Source organism: Lagopus muta, chromosome 1 (assembly GCF_023343835.1).
Source record: "Lagopus muta isolate bLagMut1 chromosome 1, bLagMut1 primary, whole genome shotgun sequence".
Taxonomy (NCBI): Eukaryota; Metazoa; Chordata; class Aves; order Galliformes; family Phasianidae; genus Lagopus; species Lagopus muta.
In genome coordinates, this window is record NC_064433.1 from 174,843,315 (window position 1) to 174,870,225 (window position 26,911).

The 26,911-nt window shown below is 44.1% G+C and overlaps 2 protein-coding genes across 8 annotated transcripts in view; both read left to right on the top strand.

The window, feature by feature from the left end:
• The first annotated feature begins 1,823 nt into the window (after positions 1 to 1,823).
• Positions 1,824 to 10,477, top strand: RNF6 (ring finger protein 6). 5 transcript variants are annotated; one of them, XM_048933668.1, is made up of 4 exons: positions 1,824 to 1,928; positions 5,159 to 5,360; positions 6,703 to 6,810; positions 7,625 to 10,477. In XM_048933668.1, exons 2-4 carry the CDS (start codon positions 5,168 to 5,170, stop codon positions 9,361 to 9,363), a joined length of 2,040 nt encoding a protein of 679 aa, XP_048789625.1. In that variant the 5' UTR covers positions 1,824 to 1,928; positions 5,159 to 5,167; the 3' UTR covers positions 9,364 to 10,477. The 5 variants fall into 5 exon arrangements, with proteins under 5 accessions (XP_048789625.1, XP_048789622.1, XP_048789623.1 ...); XM_048933665.1 differs by lacking the exon at positions 1,824 to 1,928 and adding an exon at positions 1,939 to 2,180; XM_048933666.1 differs by lacking the exon at positions 1,824 to 1,928 and adding an exon at positions 2,445 to 4,053 and having other exon boundaries at positions 5,155 to 5,360.
• An 11,287-nt stretch (positions 10,478 to 21,764) lies between these two features.
• ATP8A2 (ATPase phospholipid transporting 8A2) overlaps positions 21,765 to 26,911 on the top strand; it is a 322,239-nt gene continuing 317,092 nt past the window's right edge. The window contains exon 1 of one of the 3 annotated variants that reach the window (XM_048933647.1): positions 21,765 to 21,865. Coding sequence is in view for 1 of the 3 variants with exons in the window: in XM_048933645.1 (XP_048789602.1) it covers positions 22,188 to 22,266 (79 nt within the window). In the remaining 2 variants the exon portion in view is untranslated. Of the gene's footprint in view, positions 21,866 to 22,156; positions 22,267 to 22,575; positions 22,595 to 26,911 lie in introns of those variants that run through there. The other 2 variants (XM_048933645.1, XM_048933650.1) reach the window with 2 other exon arrangements.

Here is a 26,911-nt window from a genome sequence, read left to right on the forward strand (position 1 = left end):
GAAAAGAGTAGCCTTGAGCATCAGAATAGCCTCGGTGCTAAAAATGTCCTTCCTGTTGCATCCCTACATCGATAGCATGAACTGGCAAAAACAAACAAACAAACAAAAAACCCACAAAACAAACAAACAAACAAACAAAAAAACCCAGTATAAACTAGTAAGAAACCTAAATGTAACTCTTTCTTACACTTCTTTCTCAAAAAGTATAAACAAATTGTGCAGTATGTAAAGAAGGGAATAGAAGTGTCTTCCTGGAGACTGCCCTCAGCCCTTCCTATCACCTCCCTTATTCATGAGGACTTGTTTTTGCATCAAGACCAACTGCAGGATATCCATATTTTATTTCTCTGAGGAAATTTGAGCAAAAGTATCAGCAATTTGGATATCCTAGGAATGAGGTGATTTTACTGAGGTCTCCTGTTCTGCTGATTCAAATAGTTTATACAAGGTGTGGAATGCTCCATCTGTCACAGCCCATCAGCTTCTGCCCTGTGTAGAATCACAGAATCGTTTGAGTTGAAAGGAGCCCTTAAAGGCCATCTAGTCCAACTGTCCTGCAGTGAGCAGGGTTACCTACAGATCCATCGGGTTGCTCAGACCTCCATCCACTGTGATCCTGCACAGTGATGGGGCACCTACCCCCTCTTTGGGCAACCTGGGCCAGCGTATCATGCTTATTGTAAAAAAACCTCTTCCTTACATCCAGTCTAAATCTCTTGTAGTTTGAAACTGTTTCCCCTTGTCCTATCGCAACACGCCCTGCTAGAGATTCTGACCTCTTCTTTCTTACAGTCCCCCTTCACACACTGAAAGGCCACTCTCAGGTCTCCCCATAGCCTCCTCTTCTCCAGGCTGAACAGCCCCAGTTCGCAGCCTGTCCTCTAGGGAGGTGTTCCATCCCTTGGATTAGCATAGAAGCTACCAATGGAAGCAGCACAGGAAAGAAAGCCTGTGCACGTTGTTAGCATAGCAGCAGTGTGCACGACAACTTTGTAATAGCATTTGGAGCTTGTGTGCAAAGTTCTATGCTACAAAGTGACTGAAGTCACAGCTTCTGCAACGGCACTGAGCTCTTGGAGGCTCTCTTCGGAAAATGGAAAAGGTGAAGGGAGACAATGGCAGAAAAGTGAAGGAAATAGAAAGGCAGAAAGGAAAAGCACAGTCACATGGAAAATACAATCATCCTATCCAAAAAAGCAAACCCGGGAAGGGAAGAGCAGGAAAAAAGCCAGATCTTGTAAAGAATAAGATATGGAGCACCAGGAGCAGCTGAAGCTGCAGTCCTACGCTGGTTTGCCAACGTGCAGCAGTGATCACCGGAACGGAGAGGATATTCCGGTGCCGAGAAGGGATGCATGGCGAAATCCTGCCTGTGAAAGTCTATCCGCCCTCAGTCAGGGCTCACACCCGCCTGGAGACAGCGATGCGAGTTGTGACCCACAGCGGGCTGGCTAACGAAACGCCAACACCCGAGCAGACTTCCTTCTGCGTTTAACGGGAGAGAACGTGTCGAGGACGGCAGTTAGGAGCGAGGAGATCAGCGTTAGCGCGGACGCGTACAGTGAGGCGGCGCGGGGCCGTGCAGGGAGCTCACGGGCTGCCCGCGGACAGCCGGGCGAACGCGAGGCGTTTTTTCCCCGAGCTCCTGGCCCCCGATCGGCCGCGGCCGCCCCGCAGACCGGTAACGGCTCCGAGCCGACAATGGCCGCGCGCCGCCGCACTTCTCGGCGCGCGGCCGCCGCCAGGCGCGCGCCCCGGCCGTCGGCCTTTGTCCGGCGCGCGACCCAACGGTCGCTCGCGCCGCGGCTGCGCATGTGCGGGAGGGGGCGGTGCTCGGCGGAGGGCCGCACTCGGAACTCGCGCTCGCGGCTCCCGGCGGCCGCCCGGACCGCAATCGGGGCCGGGACGCCCGCTCGCACGGCTCAGGGGTCGGTGTCTTTCCGCTCCCGCCGCCGGGAGGGAAGGGGAGAGCGGAGCGGGGCCGGGAGCCGGGCCGTCCCGCGGGCGGCAGGCGGGGCCGGGCTCCCGGGTCTTCCCGGCCCCTCTCCGGGCGGCCCGCACCGCGGCGGTCGGCGGCACGGACGCCTCCCCGGCTCCGCGCCGCGGGTGATGCCGCTCCCCGGCGGGCGGGGCGGCCGGGTGCGCGGGCGGCGCTGGAGGCGGCGATCCGGCCGGTGGCGGTTAGTGCGGGGCCCGGCCAGGGAGCGTGAGGAGAGCCGGGGGGGGGGAAGGGGCGCGGACGCGGCCTACCTCGCCGCGTCGCGGTGGGCCTGCGGCCGGGCGGGCGGTTGGCCGAGAGAGGTGTCGATCGCTGCCCCCGGCCTGCCCCGGCCCGGCGGCGGGCTGCGGAACGGGGCCGGCCGGCCGGCCGGGGGGGTGCGCGGCTCCGCGCCTCCGGCAGCGCCCGGGCCGCAGAGAGCGGCGCGGGGCCGCGCTGCCGTGGGAGCGGGGGAGGCCGCGGGGGCTCTCGTCGCTGTGCCGCGCTTCCTTTGTCTGCCTCTGCTTCCCCCTCCCTTCCTCACGCAGAGTCTGGTGGTTTCTCTCCCTCTTTTTTTTTTTTTCTTTCAAGTTCGGTGAGATCATCTCGCCCGGAGGCTGAGATGTGACGGAAATCCTAAGTAGTCTCGTTGTCCGCGAGGTTTCCTCATCTAAACTCAGTTGTCGTCTTGTAGTCAGGTGGTAGGCGATCGGAAAATGCATACCTCGTGGCCTGCGGGGCAGGGAGGCGTGGAGGGGGGCCAGAGCTTAAAAGCGCACGGTGTGTGCAGCTTAGGTAGAAACGATCGTAAATATTAGAGAAAGGGCCAGAATAGGTGTGAACTAAGAAGGAAAGGAGTTTGTCTTGGGCTGGAAAATGTGGACAAGCTGCTGGCTTGTGGCACTTGTTTCTTTGCAACGGAAATGTAACCCAGAGCTGTAAATGGATTTTACATTTTTGTTTCTTAGTAGTTAAAATCCTGCAGCTTTCAACGCCTTGAAATATTTTAAGGGCCAAAGTATTTCATTTTGGTGGTGTTTGATAACAAATATGGCTAGTAGCTGTCATCCTTGCAGTTGTGTTAAACAGATGGGACAGCCAAAGGCTTCTCACTTCTTATGGTTTCTAAGTGAGTCACTTAAGGAGGGTGAGTAATTGCCCTACTGTCCCATTGTCAACAAAACAGTATTTTTGTGTGTGGTAGAATTCCAGATTTTGCATGAATGCAGGAGGAAAAGCAAAGAATCCTTCTTTCACACAACAGTTTAAATTTAGGTTGAAGGAGACTACATGCAGCAGGCTTCTCATCTCAAGAATCTGTGTGTGAGTTTCTCTGCAGCAGTATGGTGATATAGCCAGGAAATCAGTTAACATAGCATAGTTATAGGGCGGGCACTAACATTTACTGTTAGGTTTTCATCTCAACAGCAGCCTTACGTGAAACTAAATAAACTTTATTTGTTGTCTTCTGTGTGCTGCTTACCTCAAGTATTAAGTCAGCTGGGGGCGGAGGCATTTTCTTTAGTACTTACTGCAGCATGGATTAAGCATTTTCATGACAGCAGTCAAGTGCTGCTGCTGTGAGGATAGCAATAGTGCTATTGACCTTGTTTTGAGTGGAGGGGGGGCAGTTGCATTTGTTTGGAGGAAGGCAGGGCAGTGATAAGAAGAGCTGGCTGAGAAATTGGTGTTAAAATGTGTTAAGAGAAGTGACCTGATTTGGGCGTAGCCACTGTGGTAAACAAAAGTCAGTACTTAACTGCAGATTGTGAGGCTGAGCACAGAAGGTGACAGTAAATTAACAGACTATGCAAACATTATGGGAACAGAAAATGGCTTGTGAGGGAGGTACTCAGATTTCATACAGTTTAAGTTAAATGAGTTAAACATCTAGAAGAGAAGTATTACATACATCCAAATGCGGCATTGGATGCAGGAGGCAGATGAATGACAAGATTGATTGGCATGTTTGGAAATGCAGTCACCTATGGTGAAGGGGGAAAAGTAGCAGATGGGGTGGAAAATGAGGAGACCGAGGATGCATCAGAATGGATCCCACAGAGAACATAAGCAAGGTATATTAAATGTATGCCAGCGTCTGCTGTTGGCAAATACATTTCCTGACTCTTCATATCTGTTGGCAGCAGTGATTAAGATCTACTCTTTATTGACTGTGTGTTGATTTGGTCTGCTTGTCAGCTTGTGAGCTTTTCTGTGAAGACTAATTACCGAGTGGGAGAGTGCTGAGAATGCTGTTCTGTGTTTCCCCATTTAACACTTGAAGGCATTGACATGTTGGTGAATTGACCCCTCAAAAAGAAGTATTTATCCAATAACTTCTTCTCCACAATTAAACAGAGTAGTGCTGCATGGTGATTCGTGGTAATCTCATTAGAGAAGTGATCTGTTCTGTCAGTTGTCTACCACAGCAAGTATTACAGATGGCTTTTGTTAAATGTGAAGCCCTACTGAAAGGATGACACCCTGCTTTCTCTTCTTTAAAACTGAGTATTGAAAAACAGGTATGGCCAAGAAAAGGGAGATTCATTCTTTTGTTAGCTTGGACTAGAGATTGCAAGGAAAATGTAAAACTTGTCAGAATGTCAAAAGGATAACTTCCACCAAAAACGTATCTGTAGGCTTTGTACTGTGGGAGTGGTGGTATGGACTGAGATAATGCTGTCATGTGCCTATCAGTAAACATTTCAAGAGTTCTCCAAAGCAGTAACTGTTTTTTTTGAAGTCTACGCTGGGTAATTACAGAACAATGTTTTCAGTGATATTTAGCTTCTGAAGTACTATACGCTGCTGCTTTATTTCACTGGGGAAAGGTGATTCGTGTTATTCCTTTAATTTTCAATGCTGTCCTTATACAGCAAAAAATAAACCTTTCATTGCTGTTGTATTTTAAAGTTGGTGTACCAACTTCAACGTCTTTTCCAAGAGGAAAAAGGGACTTCGAGCTATTTTTGTACAAGTTAGAAGCAAAACACTTGTACAATGAACAACACTGGTGAACTGACTTGGCAAATAACATAGAGTTTGGTTCATCTTAATCACCTTTACCTATTTATTAATAAACTAATTTAAATGAAAATGGTGGGAACTTCTTACCATAAACTAGATAAAATCTTACCATAATTATTGTACAGTCTAACCTTCCAATTTTGCATAAGGCAGCCTGGCATCATGGATCGCTCTCGGCACCGTGCAGGGAATGGCAATGAACAGGCATCTTCACGAGAGCATGGTCATGGTGAAGATGAGAGACAGCGACAGCTGGAGCGCCTCAGCAGGGAGGAAGCCTATTACCAGTTCATCAATGAACTCAATGAAGACGACTACAGATTGATGAGAGACCACAACCTGCTTGGCACTCCTGGTAAGATGTGGGTACCTTCAGCAGAAAAGTTGTACTGTGAGGTAATGCTGCTGTTGTCAGGCTCCACATTTAGTAGAAATGTGGATTTCTATTTAAAATTAATGATAGTCAATAAAAGCTAACTTAAATCGATGCTGAAGCTTGAAAAAAAAAAAAATTATCTGAATACTGGTGGTATTCAAACCCAGATAATTAATGCTAAAGTAATCTGGCAACTGATGTCACCTACCTGGACTTTTGCAAGGTCTTTGATATGATCCTCCTCCACATCCTTATCTCTAAATTGGATTTGAAGGGTGGACTGTTTAGTGTATAAGGAATTGCTTGGATGGCTGTAGCCAGACAGTTGTGGTCAGTGGTTCTATGTTCAGGAGGAGGCTGGTAATGAGGTGTGCTACAAGGAATGCAGATGAGATGGGGAAGTTAGCAGTAGTAAAGAGAGAAATCCTAGCAAATGGTTAACAAAGCAGGAATAGTCACCACCAGGGATCCAGCGGTGTCTTGTTGGCCCATAGGGAAGCTGCAAGTCAGTCAGCGACGTCTGGGTGAGCTGCAGTGCTGCAGTTCTGCCAAGGTGGTACCCGTTCTTCCGTGGAACTCTTTTGGTTTTCCGTAGTGTCCTTTTGGTTGCCAGGGGCAGCAGCTGATTGTCAGGAGCACTTCTGTTTGGTTCGCTGGGGCAACGGCAGTTGCCATGGGTGCTTCTGCTTTGTTAGTGAGGGGAGACAGTAGTTGAAACAGCACGTCCACTGTACATGCCCTTCCTGTTGGGTAGTGGGCAGTAGATCACGCGATTGTCTCACAGTGAGCTGCTAGGTATGCACACTGACTGCATGGTGGTCCTCTCCTCTGAGATGATCCCCACAAGTCAGCTTGAATGCCCAATAGAAGCAACAGCTGAAAAGGTTTCTCCTGGTTGCATATGTTTCTCTTGCTGCTGTGCTTATGGTAACCATTAACCCCAAAAGCTTGTCCAGCAGATTATGCCCTGGATGTGTGCTGCTGAACAAGCTTTGAGCCAGAAATTGTTCCAGCTTCTTACAGGGTCCCTTCCAACTCAAGCCAATCTATGATTCTATGGTATCTATCTGTGGCAGTACTTTGGGCTTCTGGTTGCTTGTTTAAAGTAAGCATGCACTTGATGCTCATTCAGTATCGACCCCTCCCTAGTAACTACTTCTTGTTATCTGCTTACTTGTCTTCCAATTTCACCCTAATGCTCCTTGCTTTTAAATTTAAATTTACCTCCTTTCTTAAGATTTTTTCTTCAAGATGGAAAATATTATTTCTGCATGGCTGTGTTGAGCTGATAACAGCATGATCGATATGTAAACTATTTCAGGGGAAATAACAGCAGAAGAGTTGCAGCAACGCTTGGAAGGGGCTAAGGAGCGTCTGGCATCACAGTCTGATCTGGAAAACAGAGAAGGTGAAGGTAGAACTGCTGGAGGTAAATATTCTTTCTTCATATGCATGTATGGTACATACAGATATTTAAGAGAAATGCTGATCAAAAGTCTTTTTTTCACTCTGCCTCTGAAACGTTCTCAAGTAAGAAATTTCCTAATGATATAAAATTAACTTAAAATTCTTATGAAAGATTTTAATGGGAGACACTAATTAGTTTCTTCTCTTCTTCTGATTTCCTTTTCTAATGAGTCTAGGAGCGCAAAAAAAAATTATTTTAATTCTTAAGAAGTTTTAGTATACATTAGAGAAGTTAGAGGAGAAAAGAGGTCAACTGGTAAACAGTTAACCTTTCTTCTGTTTTGTTTTTGTTATCTTATTTCTGTTTGTTGTAACAGTGAGGTTGATACTATTTATGCTCATCACTTCCTCACCAGTATTGGCTCATTTGGCCAGTTCCTTTTCTAAAAGGATAACATCTGTCTTAGCTTTTCTCACTTTATCAAAATTAGTTGACAGAGTTACTCTGAAATCAATAGCTTAAGTGAGAGACGGATATTGGACAAATTGAACTACTTTTGGGCTGTCTCTGAGCGCTTTCTCAGAAGAGGCTGTGTAGATATATTAATTTATTTGTACCTGCTGGTAAGATCAAAATTCCAGCTTAAGCTTAACAGTTTTGTTGATGTTTCTACATGAGCATATTTTCAGCAAAATTACGTTATCAGGGAGAGGTAGCTGTCCTGCTACCTTAACTCTTAGGAAGTCAGAGCTAAGCAAGCGTAGAGGATTTGGAACGCATCATAGTGTGCTAAGAATGCAATTGTATGGATGCTTGCAATTTTTATTTCTCTCAGATTCTGATGTTCTTGCAGAAAACTCAAATGGTGATTCTTTGCTTGAATGGCTGAACACGTTTCGTCGCACAGGAAATGCCACTCGCAGTGGACAGAGTGGGAACCAAACCTGGAGAGCTGTGAGTCGGACAAATCCAAACAGTGGGGAATTTCGATTTAGTCTTGAAATCAACATAAATCACGAGCATAACAATTTTGAAACCACTGGTGAAGAATATGTGGGTATAGATCGTAGCAGAATGTATTTAGAAAGAAGACATCAAAGAGCTGTCAGTCCAGTAACCACACGAACAAGAAGCAGGATGACAAGAGAAGCGAACAGCCAGGCTGCAAGCACTGCAAGAACCAGGTCTTTAAGAAGCTCTGTAGTGCAAAGCTCTGAAGCAGCCTCTCTTCCAATCTCAGGGAGGCTCAGGAGTAGAACGAGGGAATTGACTGGCCTTCACCAAACAAATACTACACGTCATAGTTCCACAACTGCTGGTGAACAAAGAGAAATGCCAGAAAGAGGTACTTCTACAAGAGTCACAAGACGTAGTAGATCTAGAGCTAACGTTCGGGTGAATACAAACCAAAGACTGGAAATTCTGCGGTTGAGGTCTACTTTGAGTAGTCGAAGCCGCTCTCCACTGCAGAGGCAAGGTGAGACTGCTTATTCTGGGGAACTTGGGCAGAGGCAGAATAGAGGTACACAGCAAGCTAGTAGAGGTAGAAGACAAACAGCACAACATCCTCAGCAGCCTGCTGAAGAGCAAGCAAGAAATAACACTCAAACGCCTCAGCCTTCCTCTGCAGCCCCATCTGCGGGATTAACTTCAGAAGAGGAGGAATCTGGTAGGCCAGTAGCCGCTGTTAGAAGGCATCCAACAATTACACTAGATCTTCAAGTGAGAAGAATTCGTCCTGGAGAAAACAGAGATCGGGACAGTATTGCTAGCAGAACTCGTTCTAGAGTAGGAATGGCAGAAAACACAGTTACTTTTGAAAGTGACACTGGAGGATTTCGGAGGACGATATCGCGCTCAGAACGTGCGGGTATTCGAACCTACGTTAGCACCATACGGATACCTCTGCGTCGGATTTCAGAAACTGGGCTTGGCGAGCCTTCATCAGTGGCTCTTCGGTCAATCCTTAGACAAATTATGACAGGTTTTGGAGAACTGAGTTCTTTAATGGAAACTGAATCTAACTCAGAAATGCAAAGAGGTGCTCATCACTTACCAGATGTACAGGCAGAGCAGAATAACTCAAGCTCAGTAAACAATAGCAGTGATCCAAGTGAGGTTTCTCCTCGGAATGGGCACGCAGTAGAAGACGACAGTGAAAGAAACAGACAGAGTGATGATACACGACACTATGGTCGCAGTAATGAGAACCAGGATAACAGACAGTCTCAAGACGCTAACAGCCTGGTGGAAAATGGAACTCTGCCCATCCTTCGGCTTGCCCACTTCTTCCTGCTGAACGAAGACGATGAAGACGAGCGTTTAAGAGGTTTAACCAAAGAGCAGATTGACAATCTTTCTACTCGGAATTATGGGGATATCCACACTGAGGAGGAAATAAGTAAAACATGCAGTGTTTGCATTAACGAATATGTAACGGGAAATAAGCTAAGGCAGTTACCTTGTATGCATGAGTTTCATATTCATTGTATAGATCGCTGGCTTTCTGAAAATTCCACTTGCCCAATTTGTCGGCAGCCCGTATTGGGGTCCGATGCCACAGACAACGGCTAAAATCATTTGTACTACTCAACATTTAAAGATCTACTTCTGCTCTGTTTATGATGAGCCAGAGCAAATGAATTGACTTGCATAGGGGTCCATTTGTGTGGGGAATTTTGTTAGGTTTCTTTAAAATAATAGGAAACTTGTCTAAATCTAGCAATGTAAATAACTATTTTTCTCCAAGTGCAGATCTAGGAGTACACATAGAACCAAATGATATCGGTAAAGTTTATATTTTTTTAGGTAATTTTGTTATGCTAAGCACTTTTGTAAATAGAGAAATGCAATAGTTAATCGGTCCTGCTTCTCGTATGTTTTTTTTTAACAGCGTAATGGACTCACTTTATTTAGATTACAAATTGTTTCACACAGACCTACCACTGTGTTGAAAAATTAGTGTCTAAATAGCCATTCATTAGCTTTTTGTTCTAAGAACAATTTCTTTTACAGAGTCTCTTGCTGGATATGTTTGCTAAAAGTATTTAAGTTACTTGAAGTGCTCATTTTAATATACAATATATTTTTTTTAACATTCAGATATCCTTTCCAAAAACTTGCCAATTTGGTTCTATTTAAAATTCTTATGGCAATTTTTGCATGTGGTTTTACACAATGCTTAATGCTGACAAGTTCATGTTCAAAAGGATGGATTAGTGATAAAAATGTGCATAATTAAAAGCTGTCTCTGACAATCGCTGTCTCTTCAGTACAGACAGCCGTCACGTTGATGACAATTCCAAGAGTGTGTCTTAATGAACATGTTTGCTCAAGGAGTAAATGAGCATTGAGAAAGCCTTTTTACTTTTCCAAATTACTCAATATTCATGTTTGGTTTTTTTAACTGCCTTAGTTTAAAGAGGGAAATAATTCCTTAATCATTATATTGTCAACAATATGCATGTTTTGTGCATCCTACTCAGAAAAACAAAGGCTTGAAGTGTTTTTGTACAGAATTTTAAGGTACATATGTTACTAGTCCTCTTGAAACATATCTGAGGAGCAAATGGCAAAAGACACTAAAAAGGACAAGTAAGCTTCCTTTGAAGTCCCCAAATTATTGTACTATTAGATATTAAACTTTATACCAGTAACTTATAAAGAAATAAAGTTGCAAAACAAATAACTGAGGCCTTGTGTGGGTTGCTTTTGAATTGTATCCTGTACGTCGGTAAGAAGACTTACTGTTGATTCTCAGGTTTTTTTCCCTTTCATTTCCCCCAGATATGTACTTGTGTTTCCACAGTATGTGTTAGCTGCTGTGGTAGGTTAAAAGAAAAATCGAGACAAAGCACTCTTGAGGCTTTTGGAAGTGTGCTGAATGTTAGAAAAGCTCATCTTTCTCTGAGGAATGTACATCTCCATCTGCAGAGAAAGGCAGAGTCATGAAACACGTACGTGCGTATGTTGAGTAGTTGAAAGAATACTTAGTGAATAAAGTTGCACTTTTTCTGATTATGGACTGCCTTGACAGGATGTGTTTCAATTAAAACACTTGGTTAGGCAAACCTGGAGGGGAAATGATACAATCCTGCGTGAGGCTGTTGGGTATCTTTTTTCAGGTTTGCTCATGAAAACCTTGTGTCAAAAGTTCCATACATTTGGGATGCTTCTTTTTTATTCCTAACAGTAGTTGTAAGAATTTTTTAAAGAGGTTTAAATGAGTTTCAGGATATGGTGATGATCTCTTCTGATGTCATTTGGACTGCTAATTATTATGAACATTGCTAACATCTCTCTGATAGCTCCTTAGCAATATTAAAAAGTTAGATTTAAACATTGTTACCAGAAATTTTTTTTAAGTTTTTCTGTTATTCTTGTTAGCTCCTGATATGGACAGTAAATATGTGGGTGCCTTCTGCTACTTCCTTGTCTCCTGTGGTTTTCCTTTGTATTTGAAAGCTGCCTCACTCAAGTGCTACGGCTGTAGGCACCTGCCTTTGCCTCACTGTTGCTTTGCTGATTGTTTTTTTTTTCAAAGTCAATTTCTGCTTAGATCTTTACTGGATCACACGTTTATGTGTTTCATGGAGTGTTTATCAAGTTGGAATCCTGCTCACTAATGCACTAAAGGTAAAGAGAGATTCCTTGTGCTTTCTTTGATTAGGTTGGGGTTTTGTTGTCTAATGGCAAGAGCAAAATTTCTGATACAGTTCAAGTCTGAGCTGCAGTTACTGAGCTGGGGAATTCCAAACAGTTAGAGCTTTGCATGGAAATCATGGGCTGCTGGATAGGAAAGATGAAATCTCCCATGTTATATTCCTGTCCTGTTGCACATGAGTTGTTCTTGTTTGACCTAATTGGAAGGGCATGTCATTTGTTCCTCAGTTTTCCTGGCAAATTGTATTGATGGGACCAATTAAAGGCTCAGTTATTCAGTTAGGTATTGGCTTCTGTTGCTGAGATATTCCTTCAGTTCTCCACATCTACCTTCAGGTACCTTGTTGTACCTTGTCCATGGTTTGGGAGTTTCTTGATCCAAGTCGTCTGTGTGTTTAAGAGCTTGGTTAATTTATTCCCCATGCATTTCCTAGTGGCTTTCAAACTCATCTGTGTTCTTGATCTCCACAGAGATTTGCTTAGAGGTAAAAAGTTTCTTTTGTTGTTTTATACTCAATTTTTTACTGTTTAGGATCTGTAGATTTTGTACTGTAAAATGCCACATCACCAAAATAACACTTCCCCATTCATTTTGCTAATTCTGCCACTTTTTATTTTTAACACAACAGTCTTAACAAATCACTTTCTACCTGGAAACTGTTCTTTATTTGTAATCATCCTTGTTGCTCTTTTTTAATGGGAGGACAGGTACTCATGTAATATTTAAGATGTGCATGCAGTAGGCATTATAAGGAGATAGAACAATAAATCATTTTGTACCCTCTGTGATCTGAATAATTCCTGATATTCCCGTTATGGTTTTGATTGCTGCTGAACACTGAGCTGATATGTTAAGGAAGTACACAAGAAGACTTCACAGTTACTTTCCTGAGTGCTGAATAGTAACTCTAGAGCTGACGACTGCTGTGAGTTTTATTTAGTCCTTTCCCCCATAGGGGAATATGAAAGCTGAATGTTCAAATTCTGTAATGCCACAGACTTTTATTCTCTTTTTCCTGTTAGTTGTCACGGTCTTCCATCCCACTAAGATGCGAATTGTTGAATGATCCACAACTTTCTTTCCTTCTCTTAGAATTCAGCATATTTGACCATTTCCCATGGATGTTTTCATTTAATTTACTTGAATTTCCACTTCCCAGTTAAGAGAATTATCCAATGCAATTCTCAGATTCTTGTAGCAGCACTCATTAGGCATATTTTTTTCCCTTTTCAAAGGGAGGAAACCTGGCCTTGAGCTTTTCTGGGCCGTCTGTGCCAGTGCCTCACCGCACTGAGTGAAAAGTTTCCTCCTAACATGTAATCTAAATCTCTTTTAGTTTAAAGCCATTCCCACTTCACCTGTTTCTGTCTGTGTAAAAGGTCAGTCTCTGCTGTTTGTAACAAGCACTGGAAGACTGCACTGAGGTCTCCCTGGAGCTTCTCTCCTCCAGACTGAAGAACCCCAGTTCCCTCAGCTTTTCTTAGCAGAAGTGCTCTAGCCCAAAGATCATCTTTATGGCACTCCTCTGGACTCAGTCCAACAGCTCCAGAATCTTGTTGTATTTTGGGCCCCAGGCCTGGGTGCAGTTCTCCAGATGGGGCCTCACAAGGGCAGAGCAGAGGGGAACAATTCCCTCCCTCTCCCTGCTGGCCACCGCTCTTTTGATGTGGCCCAGGATACAGTTAGCCTCAAGTGCACCCTGATGGCTCATGTAAAGCTTTTTGTCCACCAGAACCCCCAAGTCCTTTCCCATTCGGCTGAGGTATGCCAGGTGGCCTGGCCTTCACCCTGTTCATGCAGGGGTGATGGTAGAGCTAAAAGACTTCCCTGAGGAGCAGTGTCCTCTGTGGCATTTTTGGGTGTTAGTTTCTGTGCATCTGTTACAGCACCAGATGCAAGGCCAACTGAATCCTGTGGAAAGGCGTTGTTGGGTGGTACTCAAGGTGCCTTAATGTTGGAAGTTACAAGTATCCCCTTTTTAAATGCCCTGAGAGCATTAGTTTATCAGGTTGTACTCTAACAGCACAGCAAGCCTCTACAATTTGTGTCTGTTGTAGCAATTAAAGGGAGGTTGTGTCCAATTGTATGAAATGAGTGGCTGGACATTTTTGCATCCTGCTGAGACATCTTACTGCAAAGGTTAGCATGCAGGGAAGATCTTATATAAGGCTACATAAGATGAGCAGTGACTTGACATTTACAGGATATAAAAGACTCAAAGCCTCGTAGTTAACTACAGTCAAGGGAACAGGGTGCTCAAATGCAACTACAGTTGGAAGTTAAGTAGAAGCAAGCTAGGAAACGAGGAGGAATGTTGTCTATGCCAAGGTGGTGTGGCTTTCTAGTGCCTCCCATGCTGATGTTATTGCTGTACAAATGGGGCCTCTCAGAGCACCGACTGGGTCAAGTTCACTTGTGGAGCTCCTGTCAAATCTTTCCTTACATTTTGCCAAAGAGCTATAAGTCTTTTTTACTGCATGCATTTCAATTCCTATCTTTAAGAGAAGAATTTAATTCTTTGTGAATTAATTCATGATTCTTATTGCTCATGATGTTTCTTCAGTATGTTTGTGAGAGAAGGATATGCTTTGTACTTAGAAATTTTTCTTCTCATCTCCCTTACCTTAGATGATTTTCTTCATCTTTCTTATCTTTTTTTTTTTTTTTTTTAAATGAGCATTAATTCAGCAGCCAACTGTCTTCTATTCAGATATTTAATAAGATCTGGCTTACATAAATACAATTTTATGGCACAAAAAAAAAGCTAAAAATAAAGAAATGTTAAAAATGAATGGCTTTTTATTCGGATGCTATAGGAAATGTCTTCTAAGCCATCTTTGGATTATATCTAACAGACATTTCTTATTGGAAATCTGCTTCATGTACACAGCTATTGGCACTGGGCTAGCTTTACCACTGGAAGGAGTAAGAAGTTAAGCAGCTTTTATTGGTGACATTAAGAAAACTAATTTTATTTATATGGAAGTAAGTTGGAAAACATGGGCAGAAGTTCTAATAACAAAAAAAATTCAATTGAAATAATCTAGAACATGTCTCGAGAGTCTTGATGCTGAAAATGACCCAGAGAACTGGATTGGACCCTGAAAAAGGTATAGAGAACTACAAGGCTAAATTAATAGGGTTTTTTTTTTGTTTTCATTTCTTACATGTATGATATTATCTGTGACTTCCTAGCTGCTGTTATGGCCACGTAGGCCTCTGTAATAGTTTCTCCTTTAATAATATATAAACTAGAAATGGATTCCTGTGTTGCAAAGTAACTGCAAACTATGCAGAAGTGTTGTCATTTCTTCCTGTTCCTCAGACTCTTTCCATCTTTTTTAATTCTATCATCTTAGAAGCAGACTGCTTCTGCAAAGTAGCATCCAGGATATTTCTAGATTATCATTCCACAACCGATAAAGATTATTCTTGCCAGTTTCTTCAGTATCCTGGCACATGTCAGCAAAATGTGAGGATTATTTCTTTCAATACAGATCACTAAGAAAAGACACTGACATTAAGTTGATTGAATCTGTAGGATTTACCCATTCCTGAAGAGGCTTTCAGACCTGACTCTCCTGATCATACACCACTGCAGCATGAGTTTTGGGGCTGAAAGCCAAATACAGGATAATAAGGGAGAAAGGGAGCAAATGGCAGGAAGCTCTGTGTTATGTCATACAGTCACATAATGTGGTTATAGCTATGCAGCTGTGCATATGTAGCTTTGATCAGAACAGCATACACAACAAAAGAAATGAGCACTTTAACAGTGCAGCACTCAAATATATGTCTTTAAAATGAAATGTGTCCTTTGCTCTCCTTGGATGCTGTGCAGCTAATCTGGCTTTGGCCTGGTGTGCAGGAACCACTAAAGATGAGTAGTGCAAACGTCCTGGAGATTTCCATTGGCTGCTCCAGTGTGCAGTGGGAATGAGTTGAGCCCATTATTTGGGGGCACACACTGCCTCAAAGCAAAATTTCTCCCATTTTCTTCCTTCAGCTGGGCTTCCACTGGAATTTGACCAGTTGAAATAAGACCCAGCACAGGTTCACCAACACACGGCTCAGTGCAAGCTGCCGATTCGCATTCACGCTTATTCCAGCAGGTGTTTGTACCACCACTAAATTTATCTTCTGTGTAATATAAATTGCCTGAGGTGCAAAACAAACGTACACCTAACAAAGCAATACAAACACAGCTTTGAGTTTCTTCTGTGGGTTGAACAGCAAAATTATGGGATCATTTGTTATTTTAAGCAGTCTTTTAAAAAAAACCTGACTTCAGGCATTCGTAATACACAGTTGGGATTTTCATCCTGAGATAAGTGTGTCAGGTGTATCACTTAGTCTTATTTCTAAGAAAAGCTCTTGTATATTATGCTGGACCTTTCTGTCTCATCTTTAGTATTAAGTCTTCATCTAGGACAGTTCTATTAAAATGTATTTCCTTATGCAGCATTAGTTTTAGCGTGCTGAACATTTGCACATACCTTACGCAGCCTGCAAGCTATTTTCATAGTTCTCATAGCTTTGAGCTTCTTTGAGCTCAACATTTTGCATGCAGTTTATTCCATTTGTTGTGTTAAAAGTGTACGTATAAATAAGTTATTCCTCTTCTGAAAGAATAGAAAAGCCAGTATATGTATGAACAGAGCATATCATTAATGTTCTTATATGTAGCAGTTAACTTTGTATGCATATGATAAGAATAAAGAAGCACACTACAACTTGCCTAATACTGTAGGATTTTCCTGTCTGTATATATATACACAAACATGTATGTGTGCCCATATGTGCACAACATTGGAGGTGTTCAAGGCTCAGTAGTTTGGGGCTTTGGCCAACCTGATCTCATGGGAGGTGTCACTGCCCACGGCAGAAGGATTGGAATTGAAGGGGCTTCAAGTTCTCTTCCAACCCATTCTGTGTTCCTATGATATATGTGCATTAATTGAATTCTGCAGGAAAAACACCTGTAAGCATAAGGAAAAAAAAATATACAAACATAGCAACGTAACAATAAAACTAGAATTACTGAATATCTGGATTTGGGTCCTTCCACTGCTCTTCTTCACTGTACAGACACTATAGTAGGGCACTGTCCCCACGATCATAACAGCTGAGACCTCTGCTTTTTGGACTACTTAAATTCCATTTGCTTAGCTTGTTTTTCTTAAAAGTTTATGTTCAGTACAAGATAGAAGTAATAAGTTTAGGGTTATTTCAGCAAGAGTTTTCTAAAATGTAGTCCCTATTTCTCTCGTCTGCTCTCTTTTTCTCTCCTCTCCACCTTAGACAATGTTTCTGGCCTCCCATCTGTTCCCAGTCACTTGGTTCACAACATTCCCTTATGTCCATACTTTGTTCTGACCTTTAACATTAAGTTATGGTTCCTTTCCTGCCTCTGTGTATGGAAGTCACGAGATTTACATCCTTGAGGCTAGTGCAATTAGAGAGACATAAAACCCCAGCAAATACACTGACTGAAGCATGCTAAGTAAAAACCTGGCTGCAGAATCTCTCTGCGCATCTGAGGCCGTGCCGTCCAGCAGAAGAGGGCGCCCGACAATAAACGTTGTTTTCCGGAGGGGAGGAAGAAAAGCAGAGGGCTGGGACCAAAACCTTTCTCTCTTGCGCTGGCCCAGACCGCGAGCCGGGAGCGGACCGTGCTGCTGGAGCTGTCCATGGTGCTGGAGTTCTCCACGGTGCTGAAGCTGTCCATTGTGTTGGAGCTGTCCGTGGTGCTGGAGAGCAGCGCCCAGCACAGGGAGCCATGGGGGAACGCAGTGTCCCGGCTTTAAATCACGTTTCCAAGGTTTTAAAACTACTTTTTACTTAATACATGCAGTAAATCACTTTTTCCCCCTTGAATGCAAATATTTACATAAATCATACAGATATACTCTATGCCAAACTATTTCCTATCAAATGATTGCGCTGTCTACAATAGCTAGTTCAAAATGTATTTTCGAATATTTGCACATTTGCTGCAGCATGTGTCTTCATCTTAACAAGTGTGTCGTTTCTCATACATGTTTTGGTCATTCTGATCACGTCTGATCAAGGCCAACTTTTGCTTCTCCGCATTTTTTTTTTACCATACTACGAAGTGGCTGCCACCAAATCAGTATGGCACTCTTACCTGCAGGTCTTGGGTTCTCCTGGCACCAGTCTCATTGATCACATTTCAGGAAAATGTTGAATTCAAGTTAGCTTTCAACCTAGCTGTGGAACAAAGAGGAGAATAAACATAATAAAAATACATCTACTATCCACATTCTGAAATTTATCTTAAACTTGCATTCCTTGAGCCTTTCATTTCTCCAGTGTTATTTTTTGCTTAACATAGCTATCTTTTTATTTTTTATTTTATTATATATATATAACATACATATAAGTATATAAATGTTATTTATTTTATTATTTTATATTTTTATTTATTATTTTATTATGTAACCCTGCACAAAGATTTGGTTTCAGATCAAGGCAGTATGTTTTTATTTTTAAATCCAGAAGAATTAAACAGGCAGAATTTTCGTGAAATTACTCTAGTTCTGTAAATGAACAATAATATCACTGGTAAAAACCACAAGCTCTGTACTGAGCTTGTAAGGCCTCATAGGAGGCATAGGAACTCCCTCCCCCCCCCCCCCCCCCCCCCCCCAAAAAAAAAAAAAAAGGGGGGGGGGGGGAGAGGGTTAGAACATTGGCAATGCAGAACTGAGGTCTATGAACAGCTCTTCAGAAATCAGTTAGCAAAGTGCAAACTTGGAACCTGGGTAAAACTGGGTTTAAGGATAACAAAAAGAAGAAAGAACAAGTACGTAACATGCATAAATAGCATTGCATATAAGAAAATAGGATGTAATGCAGAACTGTAGACAAATGAAGAAAGAACAAGATGTAGAAGTCTGTTAGAAAACATAAAAATAGCTGCAGGGTCAGCCTCAACTGAAACAGAAGGAAGAAAAGGAGCAAGAAGAAACTTCACCACATCACACTTTTCTCAACAAAGCACTTGTTGAGAAGACACCAATGACATCTGCTGTTCCAGGGAGATTAACACTGTCAGCCTCAGATCTCAGAGGGATGGCTGACGGGTGAGCACAACACCAAGAGAGGAACAGATAGGAAGAGTGCGTCTAGATAAAAAATGAACTGTTACATTTTTTGTAATAGCATTCTCTTCTTTCTTTTTTTCTTTATTTTCTATACTAAACTCTCACCTAACAATTTCTTGATGAGACAGTTAAGTTTTCTGTTACATACTAAGAAATTCTATGTGAGGCATGTTCCCATTTTTTTTCTTTTTATTTTTTTCCTTTTTTTTTCTTTTTCTTTCTTAACAAAACTCTGTAGTTTGTTTCTCTGTTAGTAATTGGAGCAAAGGATACATCTTTTGGACACTAGGGCTTAGCAGTCTCTCCAAGGTCCCAGACAGTATCTGGCACTGTTAGAAATAGAACCAAGATATCCTGTCTTCCAGTCTGGCACATTAACCACAAAACCATTCTTCCTGCCTTTGCTTTATTTATTACATTGAAATAATTATGCAAACTGAGATCTTTGAAAGTACATTGCTATAAATACTAGAAGAGTAAGCACACTGTAATTTGAAGATCATCAGCTCCTTTCTCGTTTTCATCACATCATTCAAACCGTGGAGCCATTATGACAGACCTCAGGGAATCACACTGTCGTGACTCATGGTCCCACAGTATACAATATAGTGCGCATCAGCGGCATGGCAAAGCCAGGCATTGCAGAACAAAAGGACAACAGTGAGGTCTGTACAGAACGTATGTCTCTTCTCACAACTCAGGGCTAACCTGGTACTTGCTACTAATGGTTATGAGCTTGTGGAAGCAAAACCACCTCAAGTTCACCTCAGGACTGCAAATTACCATTCCTGCGGGCCCTACCCCTTGGCCCTCTAAAGAGGACTCAGTTTCAGTCTCAGTTACCGAGAGAATCTGGCACACCTTGCTTTCTCACAAGACACCTGCACAGTATACTTTCTCCCTTTTACTCCCCAGTGACTGCAATGCATAGTTACACCAAGCAGCTGCAGAGAGAGATGCTGTAGACAGATCCTCCAATACTCACAGGCAATGCAGAGACAAATATTTTTTCCTTCTGTGCCATTCAATTCCTGGTACCTAATGCTTAGGGATCTGCATTCCACAGGGATACGACTCAGGCTTGTTGTGTGTGGGATGAGATATTAAAGCTCTTTGAGGAAGGAATATGAGGAGTCGATTTTGCATGTTAGCTGGGGCAGTGAGAACACTGAAAAGGACACGGGTGAAAGCAAGCACTGCACATGAAAAGGAAGAATGCACCTTAGCTGCTACTTAGCTATCAGAGAATACCTTGCAGTGCTGATAGCTTACAGTTGGCAGTATTTTTAGTGTACTGCAAACATAACTTACCTGACAGTTAATTTCTGAAGAAAAAGTAAACACAAAACCAGGAGCTGCCATTCTTTGTTGGTCATTTTTTTTCGCACTCTCTTTGACTTTAACCCAACAGCTTGAACCCAAAGTGACCTTCACTTTTGTCTGTTAGCTAACACCATCTGGTTAGGCAACAGACAATTCATCCTGGTGCAGAAATACCGACCATAACAAAAAATAACCTGTGGGAAGTCAATAGTGTAAGATATTGAGCTAAGAGAAAGCCATATTCTTGAATGAAACCTCCATGCCACATGCTGAAAGTGGTACAGTCATGCAGGAAAGCCAGCATTCAGCATTGCTTCTACCATATGATTTCATTCTCAAAAGCAGTCTGTCCCCAGAGCAATAAAATTCACGAGAGCAAAAGGTTTTCTCTGGGCAGAAGTTCTACAACAGCCTTAGCTCAAAGCAATTATCTCCAGAGGAGTCCATCCAGTGCAGTTACCATAAAGCACTGCAATTCCATGCTTCTCTGCAGCTATGAAGCCCAACATCATTTGTAAACTACATTTATATTTGCAGCTTCCTGTGAGGTCCTAGCTGGAAACTATCAGTTTCTATTGTTCTATGTGAGGATGCTGAAGCACAGTGAGGTTTGGAAGCTTGGCTTTATTTATGATCTTTGAAACAGTACCAAAATTTCCCATCTTGTACTCTTGCCATCTCCATACGGTAGAGTGGTTTGGATAATGTTTTAAGGCCTTTTTTTTTTCACAGACTTTCACAGTACTGGACATTGTTTCTTATGCAGCTGATCTTTCCAAAACCTCGTCTCCTCACCTCTGATGAGCTTCTGCCTCTCTTCAAACAGCCTACCAGAAGCTACTCGTAGGGTAGGCAACCCTAGCAGAGAAGGCAATCCGTTCAGGTGTGGCAACCATTGCTGGCTGTGCTTGATTGAGATCAGTATAAAAATTGAGATACACTTTTTGGTAGATAGAGTTTATTAGTGTTAGGGTGGGGAGGAATGGCTTTAAAGTGAAAGAGGGGGAAGTCATGTTAGATGTTAGGAGAAAATTCTTCACTCAGGGCACTGGCAGAGGCTGCCCAAAGATGTTGATGCCCCATCCCTGGAGATGCTGGGCGAGTGCTGGGCAGCCTGGTCTGGTAAGTGGTGCCTCTGTCCATGGCAGGGGTCTGGAACTTGGTGATCTTTAAGGTCCCTTCCAGCCTGAGCCATTCTATGGTTCTATCATTCTATTTTTGTTCTATAATTTCTTTCCCTTTGTTTGACCTCGGGCAAACTCTTTATTGCAAATGCTGCACAGAAAGAAAAGAGTGATGCACTGATCAAGTTAAGTGGTATATTGATTAATCTTTCATTTATTTCTTTTTTTACCTTTCATTTACCAGATGTTTTAAGTTGAAAAGGAATGACATGTCTCGTGAAGAGGCTGCCAGTGATGAAGGATGTCCTTGTAACTGCAACAAAGGAGTTTGCTTGGGGATTTAGATCCAAGCTGGGCCTTGTTAGGATGCAACAATGCGATGTCACGCAATCACAGAATGGCAGGGGTTGCAAGGGACCTCTGCAAATTGAGTTCGACCCCCTGCTGATGCAGGTTCCCTACAGCATGTTGCACAGGAAAGCGTCTAGAGAGGTCTTGCGTATCTACAGAGAAGTAGACTCCACATCCAGCCTGTTCCAGAGCTGTCATACTCGTTTCAGATAGACAACTTTAGGAAAACAACAGGCCTACTCGCTCATTCTGGGTGAGTCCGGCTGCTAGGCGCTGAGTGCCGGAGAAGTAGCACTCCGCCCGCAGGCAGATGGCTGGCTGCGATGTAAGGCAGTAGGGAACGGGGCTGCCTCCCGCTGCCTCCTTACGACCTACAAAGCGGGCACGGCCGCACAGCCCCGCACAGCCCCGCACCAGGGGAGCGCCGTTATTTCCGTAGGCAGCGCCGAGGAGGCGGTCGGACCCGCGGCCGCAGGCGGAGGAGCCCGGTAGGCGCCCGGGGCTGCGGGGCCCGCGCTGCCCGCCGAGGAGGGCCGGGGCCTCCGCCGCCGCCCGGGGCCGGGCGGGAAGGGGCGGGCACCCCGCTCGCGGAGCGCTCTCCGCCGGCCCCGGCCCCGAGGCAAGGAGGCGGCGGGCCGCCCGCGCTGACCCCCGGCGGGAGCCGCGCCCGGCAGGGCTTAGCGCCTCGCCCGCCCCCGCAGCGGGCCGCGGCGGTGCCGGCGCCGCGCGGCGTCTGCGCGAGGGGTGGCCCATGCCCGCCCGCCGCCGCCGCCGCCGCCGCAGCCCCGAGCCGGCCGCCCCGGCCCCAGCATGCCGACCAGGGCCGGCCTCGACGCGGCGCTGAGGATGTCGCTGCGGCGGAAATCCTCCAAGATCCACTCCTCGGCCGGTGAGGAGAGCGCGAGGCGAGGCGAGCGGGCGGCGGGGCGGGCGGGCGCGGCGAGGGCGGAGGCGGCGCGGCTGAGGAAGGAGCGCGAGCGGCCGGGAGAACGCAGCTCCGCGGCCGCGCCGCCCGGCCCTGCCCCGCCGGGCCCGCTCCCGCCGGCGCCCGCCGGTTCCGCTCGGGAGGCGCGGAGCCTCCCCACAGTGCCCCCGCCGCCCTCGGGGCCCCGCCGCCCGTCTCGGAGCGTCGGGCCGGGCGAACGGTAGCGTCGGTGACGTTACTCGTGCCCTGTAGGCGGGTCTCGTGAAGGCCGAGTTCCTGCGCCCTGTGCAAGGTCTGCGGGGAGCTGGGGTGCAGCGCGATGCGCTGTTTATTGGATGAGGAATGTGCTTTTGAGGAACGTTTCCCCATCAGCTCTGCTGTGCAGAGAGCACCTTGGAGAGCGTATATGGGGTTGTTTTGGGGTGATGCTGAGCTGGAAGAAGTCCTCCAGCACGGCGTGGTTGTTAGCCCGCAGAACCAGACTGGAGATGATGTGAAGGAGAAGCCGCTCTGCTCTGCACAGCCTGGTCACTGTGCTCACGTCCTCCTGCTCGGCCTCACTGCTTGCTAATAAGGACAGAACCCCCGGGAGCTCTGCAGAGCTGCTGAAGTAAGCAGGATGCTGAGCAGCGAGCCATGCAGTGCTGTCTCATGGGGAACGGGAAGGTTTCAGCCTAGGGTTTAGCATGTTACCAGGCTGTCCTCAGTGTAAGCCATGCAGATGAAACAGCCCCACTTAAGCAGATTGCTCTGTCTGGTGGCTGGGGTCGTGTCTGCCTGACTGCAGTCAGTGTCAGGGAGCTGTTGTTCAGAAGTGCTATTTGTAACATTTCATTCAGAGTCTAAACTAGTGTGCTTAGCCAAAACCAGCCCTTCAGAAGGTATCCAGGTGCAGAACATTGGCACTTGAAGAGTGTTTGGCCGGAGCATGGCATATGCACTGAGTTTAAGCTTCAGCTTCTGTACATCTTACTCATGGATCTGGGTGGCTGTGTTGCATGTCAGTCATTCTGGGGCACCTGAGTTATACAGGGCTTCTAGCTGGGATTTGTCTGTACCTAGATTTGGACTATCTCATGTACCCTGCCTTTCACATAACAGAAATCCAAGTTAGGTAAGTATTTGAAGAAGGGTAGGAGTTGCTGGGTAACACTGCTACCACTGCTTCTCAGCTGTTGGCAGTGTATTTCTTATTTAGAATATTTTTCTGGAGGATAACAGAACCATATCACATTATATCTATACAAATTTACATAGTACAGGTTTGTCTAATTTAAAACATACACTTGTTAATAAGGATGACTGTGGTTGACACAGATCAGGACCTATGGGCTGCCAGAAAGAAGCTCCTGCCTTCATCTTTCTGGAAGAACACGCACTTGGGAGCTGACCAACCACACAGCTGAAAATGAGGTCAGGTATGGAAGTGTGATGGCAGTGCAAGACCTGAAGGCCTTTCTTGAGCTGAGTGGAGGGAAGGAGGATCAGTCACCCTTTCATCACCCTTAGTAAGGGTCATGAAACCTCTTTAACCTCTGTGACTCCCTTCATGCAATATTTGAGAGTATTCTGCCTGCTTTCTTTTTCTAAAAAGATGCTTCCTGCTTTAAATACTTGCAGTGTATTTGCTAGTCCTGTTTACTTTTGAGGGAGCTTTAGTATCTTAAAGTATTAGCTTTTAAACTGAACCGCAGAGATTTCTTTTCATGCTGTGTGAAGGATTTCAGCAGCTTATGGGTGTACTTGTTTACAAAACGACACTCTGTGACGATCTGATGATCTTTTCACATCAGATCCAGTTGTGATTTCTACCTTTGCATTTTGTAGCATCACTTCTGCATTTACTAATACAGGATAAAATTCAGTGGTTTATTTAGTAGAACTTTAAACCTGCGCAGCGCTGGTGCAAAGGACCACAGAGAAGCAGATGAGGTGAAAAGGAGAAATTAGAGATGGCGAGTCACCTCCTGCCACTCAGGATCAGTCCTTTTCTACTTTGTGCATTTTCTCATTAATCGATTTCTTTTTTTGCTTTGTACAATGAAATCTTTTTATTGCTGTAGTGTTGTACCAGCTGGGCTAAATTGATTAGATTAAAATTATTCTCAAAGAAGTCTCCAGTTCTTTGCTGTTGGAACCGCAGACATCAAAAGCCAACCTGTACCTCTCCTTCCTGTCTCCTTAAGCCACTGAAAATAAGCAACTGTCAATAACATATTGGATGATTACACAACAGCATTTTTATTTTTAGGGCAAAAGATGTTGAATTCCTACTTTAGATTGGATTAAAGGTACAAATGATCGCGATGTCATTTACTGAGGTCTTCTTCAGCCACTCAGTGGTGTGCATCAGCAAGAAGAGATCATTTTAGCATAGAGTTAGTCACTGAGTCTTCTCCCTGGGCATGAGGAACTGAAATATAAACATCATTTTGCGGTACAAAACCACACTCCTTGTATGTCTTTTCCATCTACATTTATGCTTAAGTATTTGATGACATTCTTTTCTGTGTCTTTAGTCTTAAGACCAGTGACTGACTCCCAGAGTCTTACTCCCTTCTGATTGTGAAGGGTCTTCACAGTCTTCGGACCCACTTCAGTCAGAAAAATGCTTCAGAGGTGTCTGCTGATGCTGCAGAGGTCAGGTTCAGGCAGTTCAAGAAGTGCAGTGAAGACTGAAGCTTTCACTGTGCAGCTCACTGAAGTCACCTGCTTTGGGCTGTCCACATCATACTTTGGAGGCAGATAAGCAATCACCCTGAAGGCATTTTTAACCAAACAAACCCTAGGAAAGAGGTCAGCCTAGTGCTGAACTTGCAAGAGTCCTCAGATACTAACATTTAAATGTTTAAGAGCAAAATCCCTGCTCTGCTGTGAGAAAGACACTTGGCAGTCACAGAGACATCGGGCACTGAGCAGAGATACATCCTCAGCAGATGCTGCTGCAGCCACAGTGTTGTCAGACATGAATTTTAGCCTATGATGAGATGATTTCCAGGTGAAGACTAAAGCATGTGTGTGCTTATGCAAATGGTGTGGTAATTACTTGGGTTACTGAGTTCCTGTTTCTTCTCATTGATGTATAACTTAGGATAACGTGCAGCTTATCCAACCACTTCAAATGCCCAATCCTATTCTCACAAACATCAGCGACAATTACGTCTTTTGAGCAAGATCTCATCACAATACATGCTGTGTTTTATGTTACTGTGCTTTTATACTTGCATGGAGTGGAATCGTGTCAAGCAGAGTGAGCCCTTTTTGAGGTGTAAACTGGCAGTATGACAATGATGCCTAAATAAATGCCAACCCAAACTACCTTTTGTCTTGGGTAACTCACTCAGAGCTTGTCTGGCTATGAAAGTTAGTGTAGAGTAAGATAGGAGGGAATTCAAAATGTATCTGCTTATGACACTGACTCAGAAAAAGATGTTTTATGCACAGTTCCTGTGAAATAACTTCATGTATAAAGCCTTAAATATTGTTCCAGTAGAAGCACTTTGCCTTATTAGAAAGAGAAAGGTGAAATGATGAAGAAATACATTAAAGATCAAGCCCCTCAGATGATAGAGGACATGGTTATTCAGGAGTTAAACAAATTTAATTAACTTTCAGGTTTTAAGATTAAATGTGTATTTAATAAAAATAGAACAGTTCTAGCTGAATTTATAGCCAATACTTTCATTCTCTTACCTATGTTATCTTTTATTTGAATACGTGCAACTCCATTGAAAATGGACAAGTGTTTTGTCTACTTTAGGAAATATTTTTTCCTTCTCTGCTTCACTCTCTCCTTGGGAAGAGAGAGGTCTGTTCCCTTGCAGTGTCTGCTTTCACTATACTTCCCTATGCTACTGTGCGTTAGCAGTGATGCTGTTGTAACTCCATGCAGGATTAGAATGCTGATCAGAACATAACATGATTGCAAAGAAACCTGTCTGCCTGTTCAGGTTCCCAGAATATAGAATCATAGAGTACTCCAAGCTAGAAAGTTCCCACAGGAGTTGACTCCTGACTCCACGAAGAACTGTTCAAAATCCTAAATGCATTGAAACTGCATTTACTGAAAGTAAAAAGAAGTTGTTCAGCAATGCATTGCCTTTGCCTCAAGGTTGTCCTGATCTCTTACTATTCTGTAGGAGTTTGTGTATGGAAACTTATGGCTTCAGAACTGGTGCTGTTTTAAAGCATTCCCTTTTTCTGAATAGTTGTAGCTGATCACAAAATCTTTCTTGTATATATAGGTAGTGGAGCAAAGCAATATGTTATATGTTGGAAAGGCAGCTGAATATCTCTGCAGCTACAATTTTCTGCTCCTGGGAAGACATTAATTAAGTTTGGCTTGGCCTTTTTGTCAACATAAATGTTATCCTTTCAGTATTTTCTAGCTGAGCTTTTTGGAGCAGTTGCAGATGTACTAGATGTGAGATCTGAAAGCTTTAGATAACTCATTCTTTGCTGGTACACTAAAGGGACTCCGACTCACTTTCTGTGCTGAATAGAAGGAGGGCTCGGGTTTGATTTGTTGCTACTTGAGTGCTGCTCTGCCCCTTCACCTGAAGCACCATGGAGGGAGGGAATTGAGCATCCTGTGCTGTGAGATCTTGGA

Coding starts and splice junctions, on each gene's coding strand:
- RNF6 (XM_048933663.1), top strand. CDS start 4,027: ATGGATCCCACAGAGAACATAAGCAAG. Junction 4,054..5,158: donor CCACAGAGAACATAAGCAAG/GTATATTAAATG, acceptor TGCATAAGGCAG/CCTGGCATCATGGATCGCTC. Junction 5,361..6,702: donor CAACCTGCTTGGCACTCCTG/GTAAGATGTGGG, acceptor AAACTATTTCAG/GGGAAATAACAGCAGAAGAG.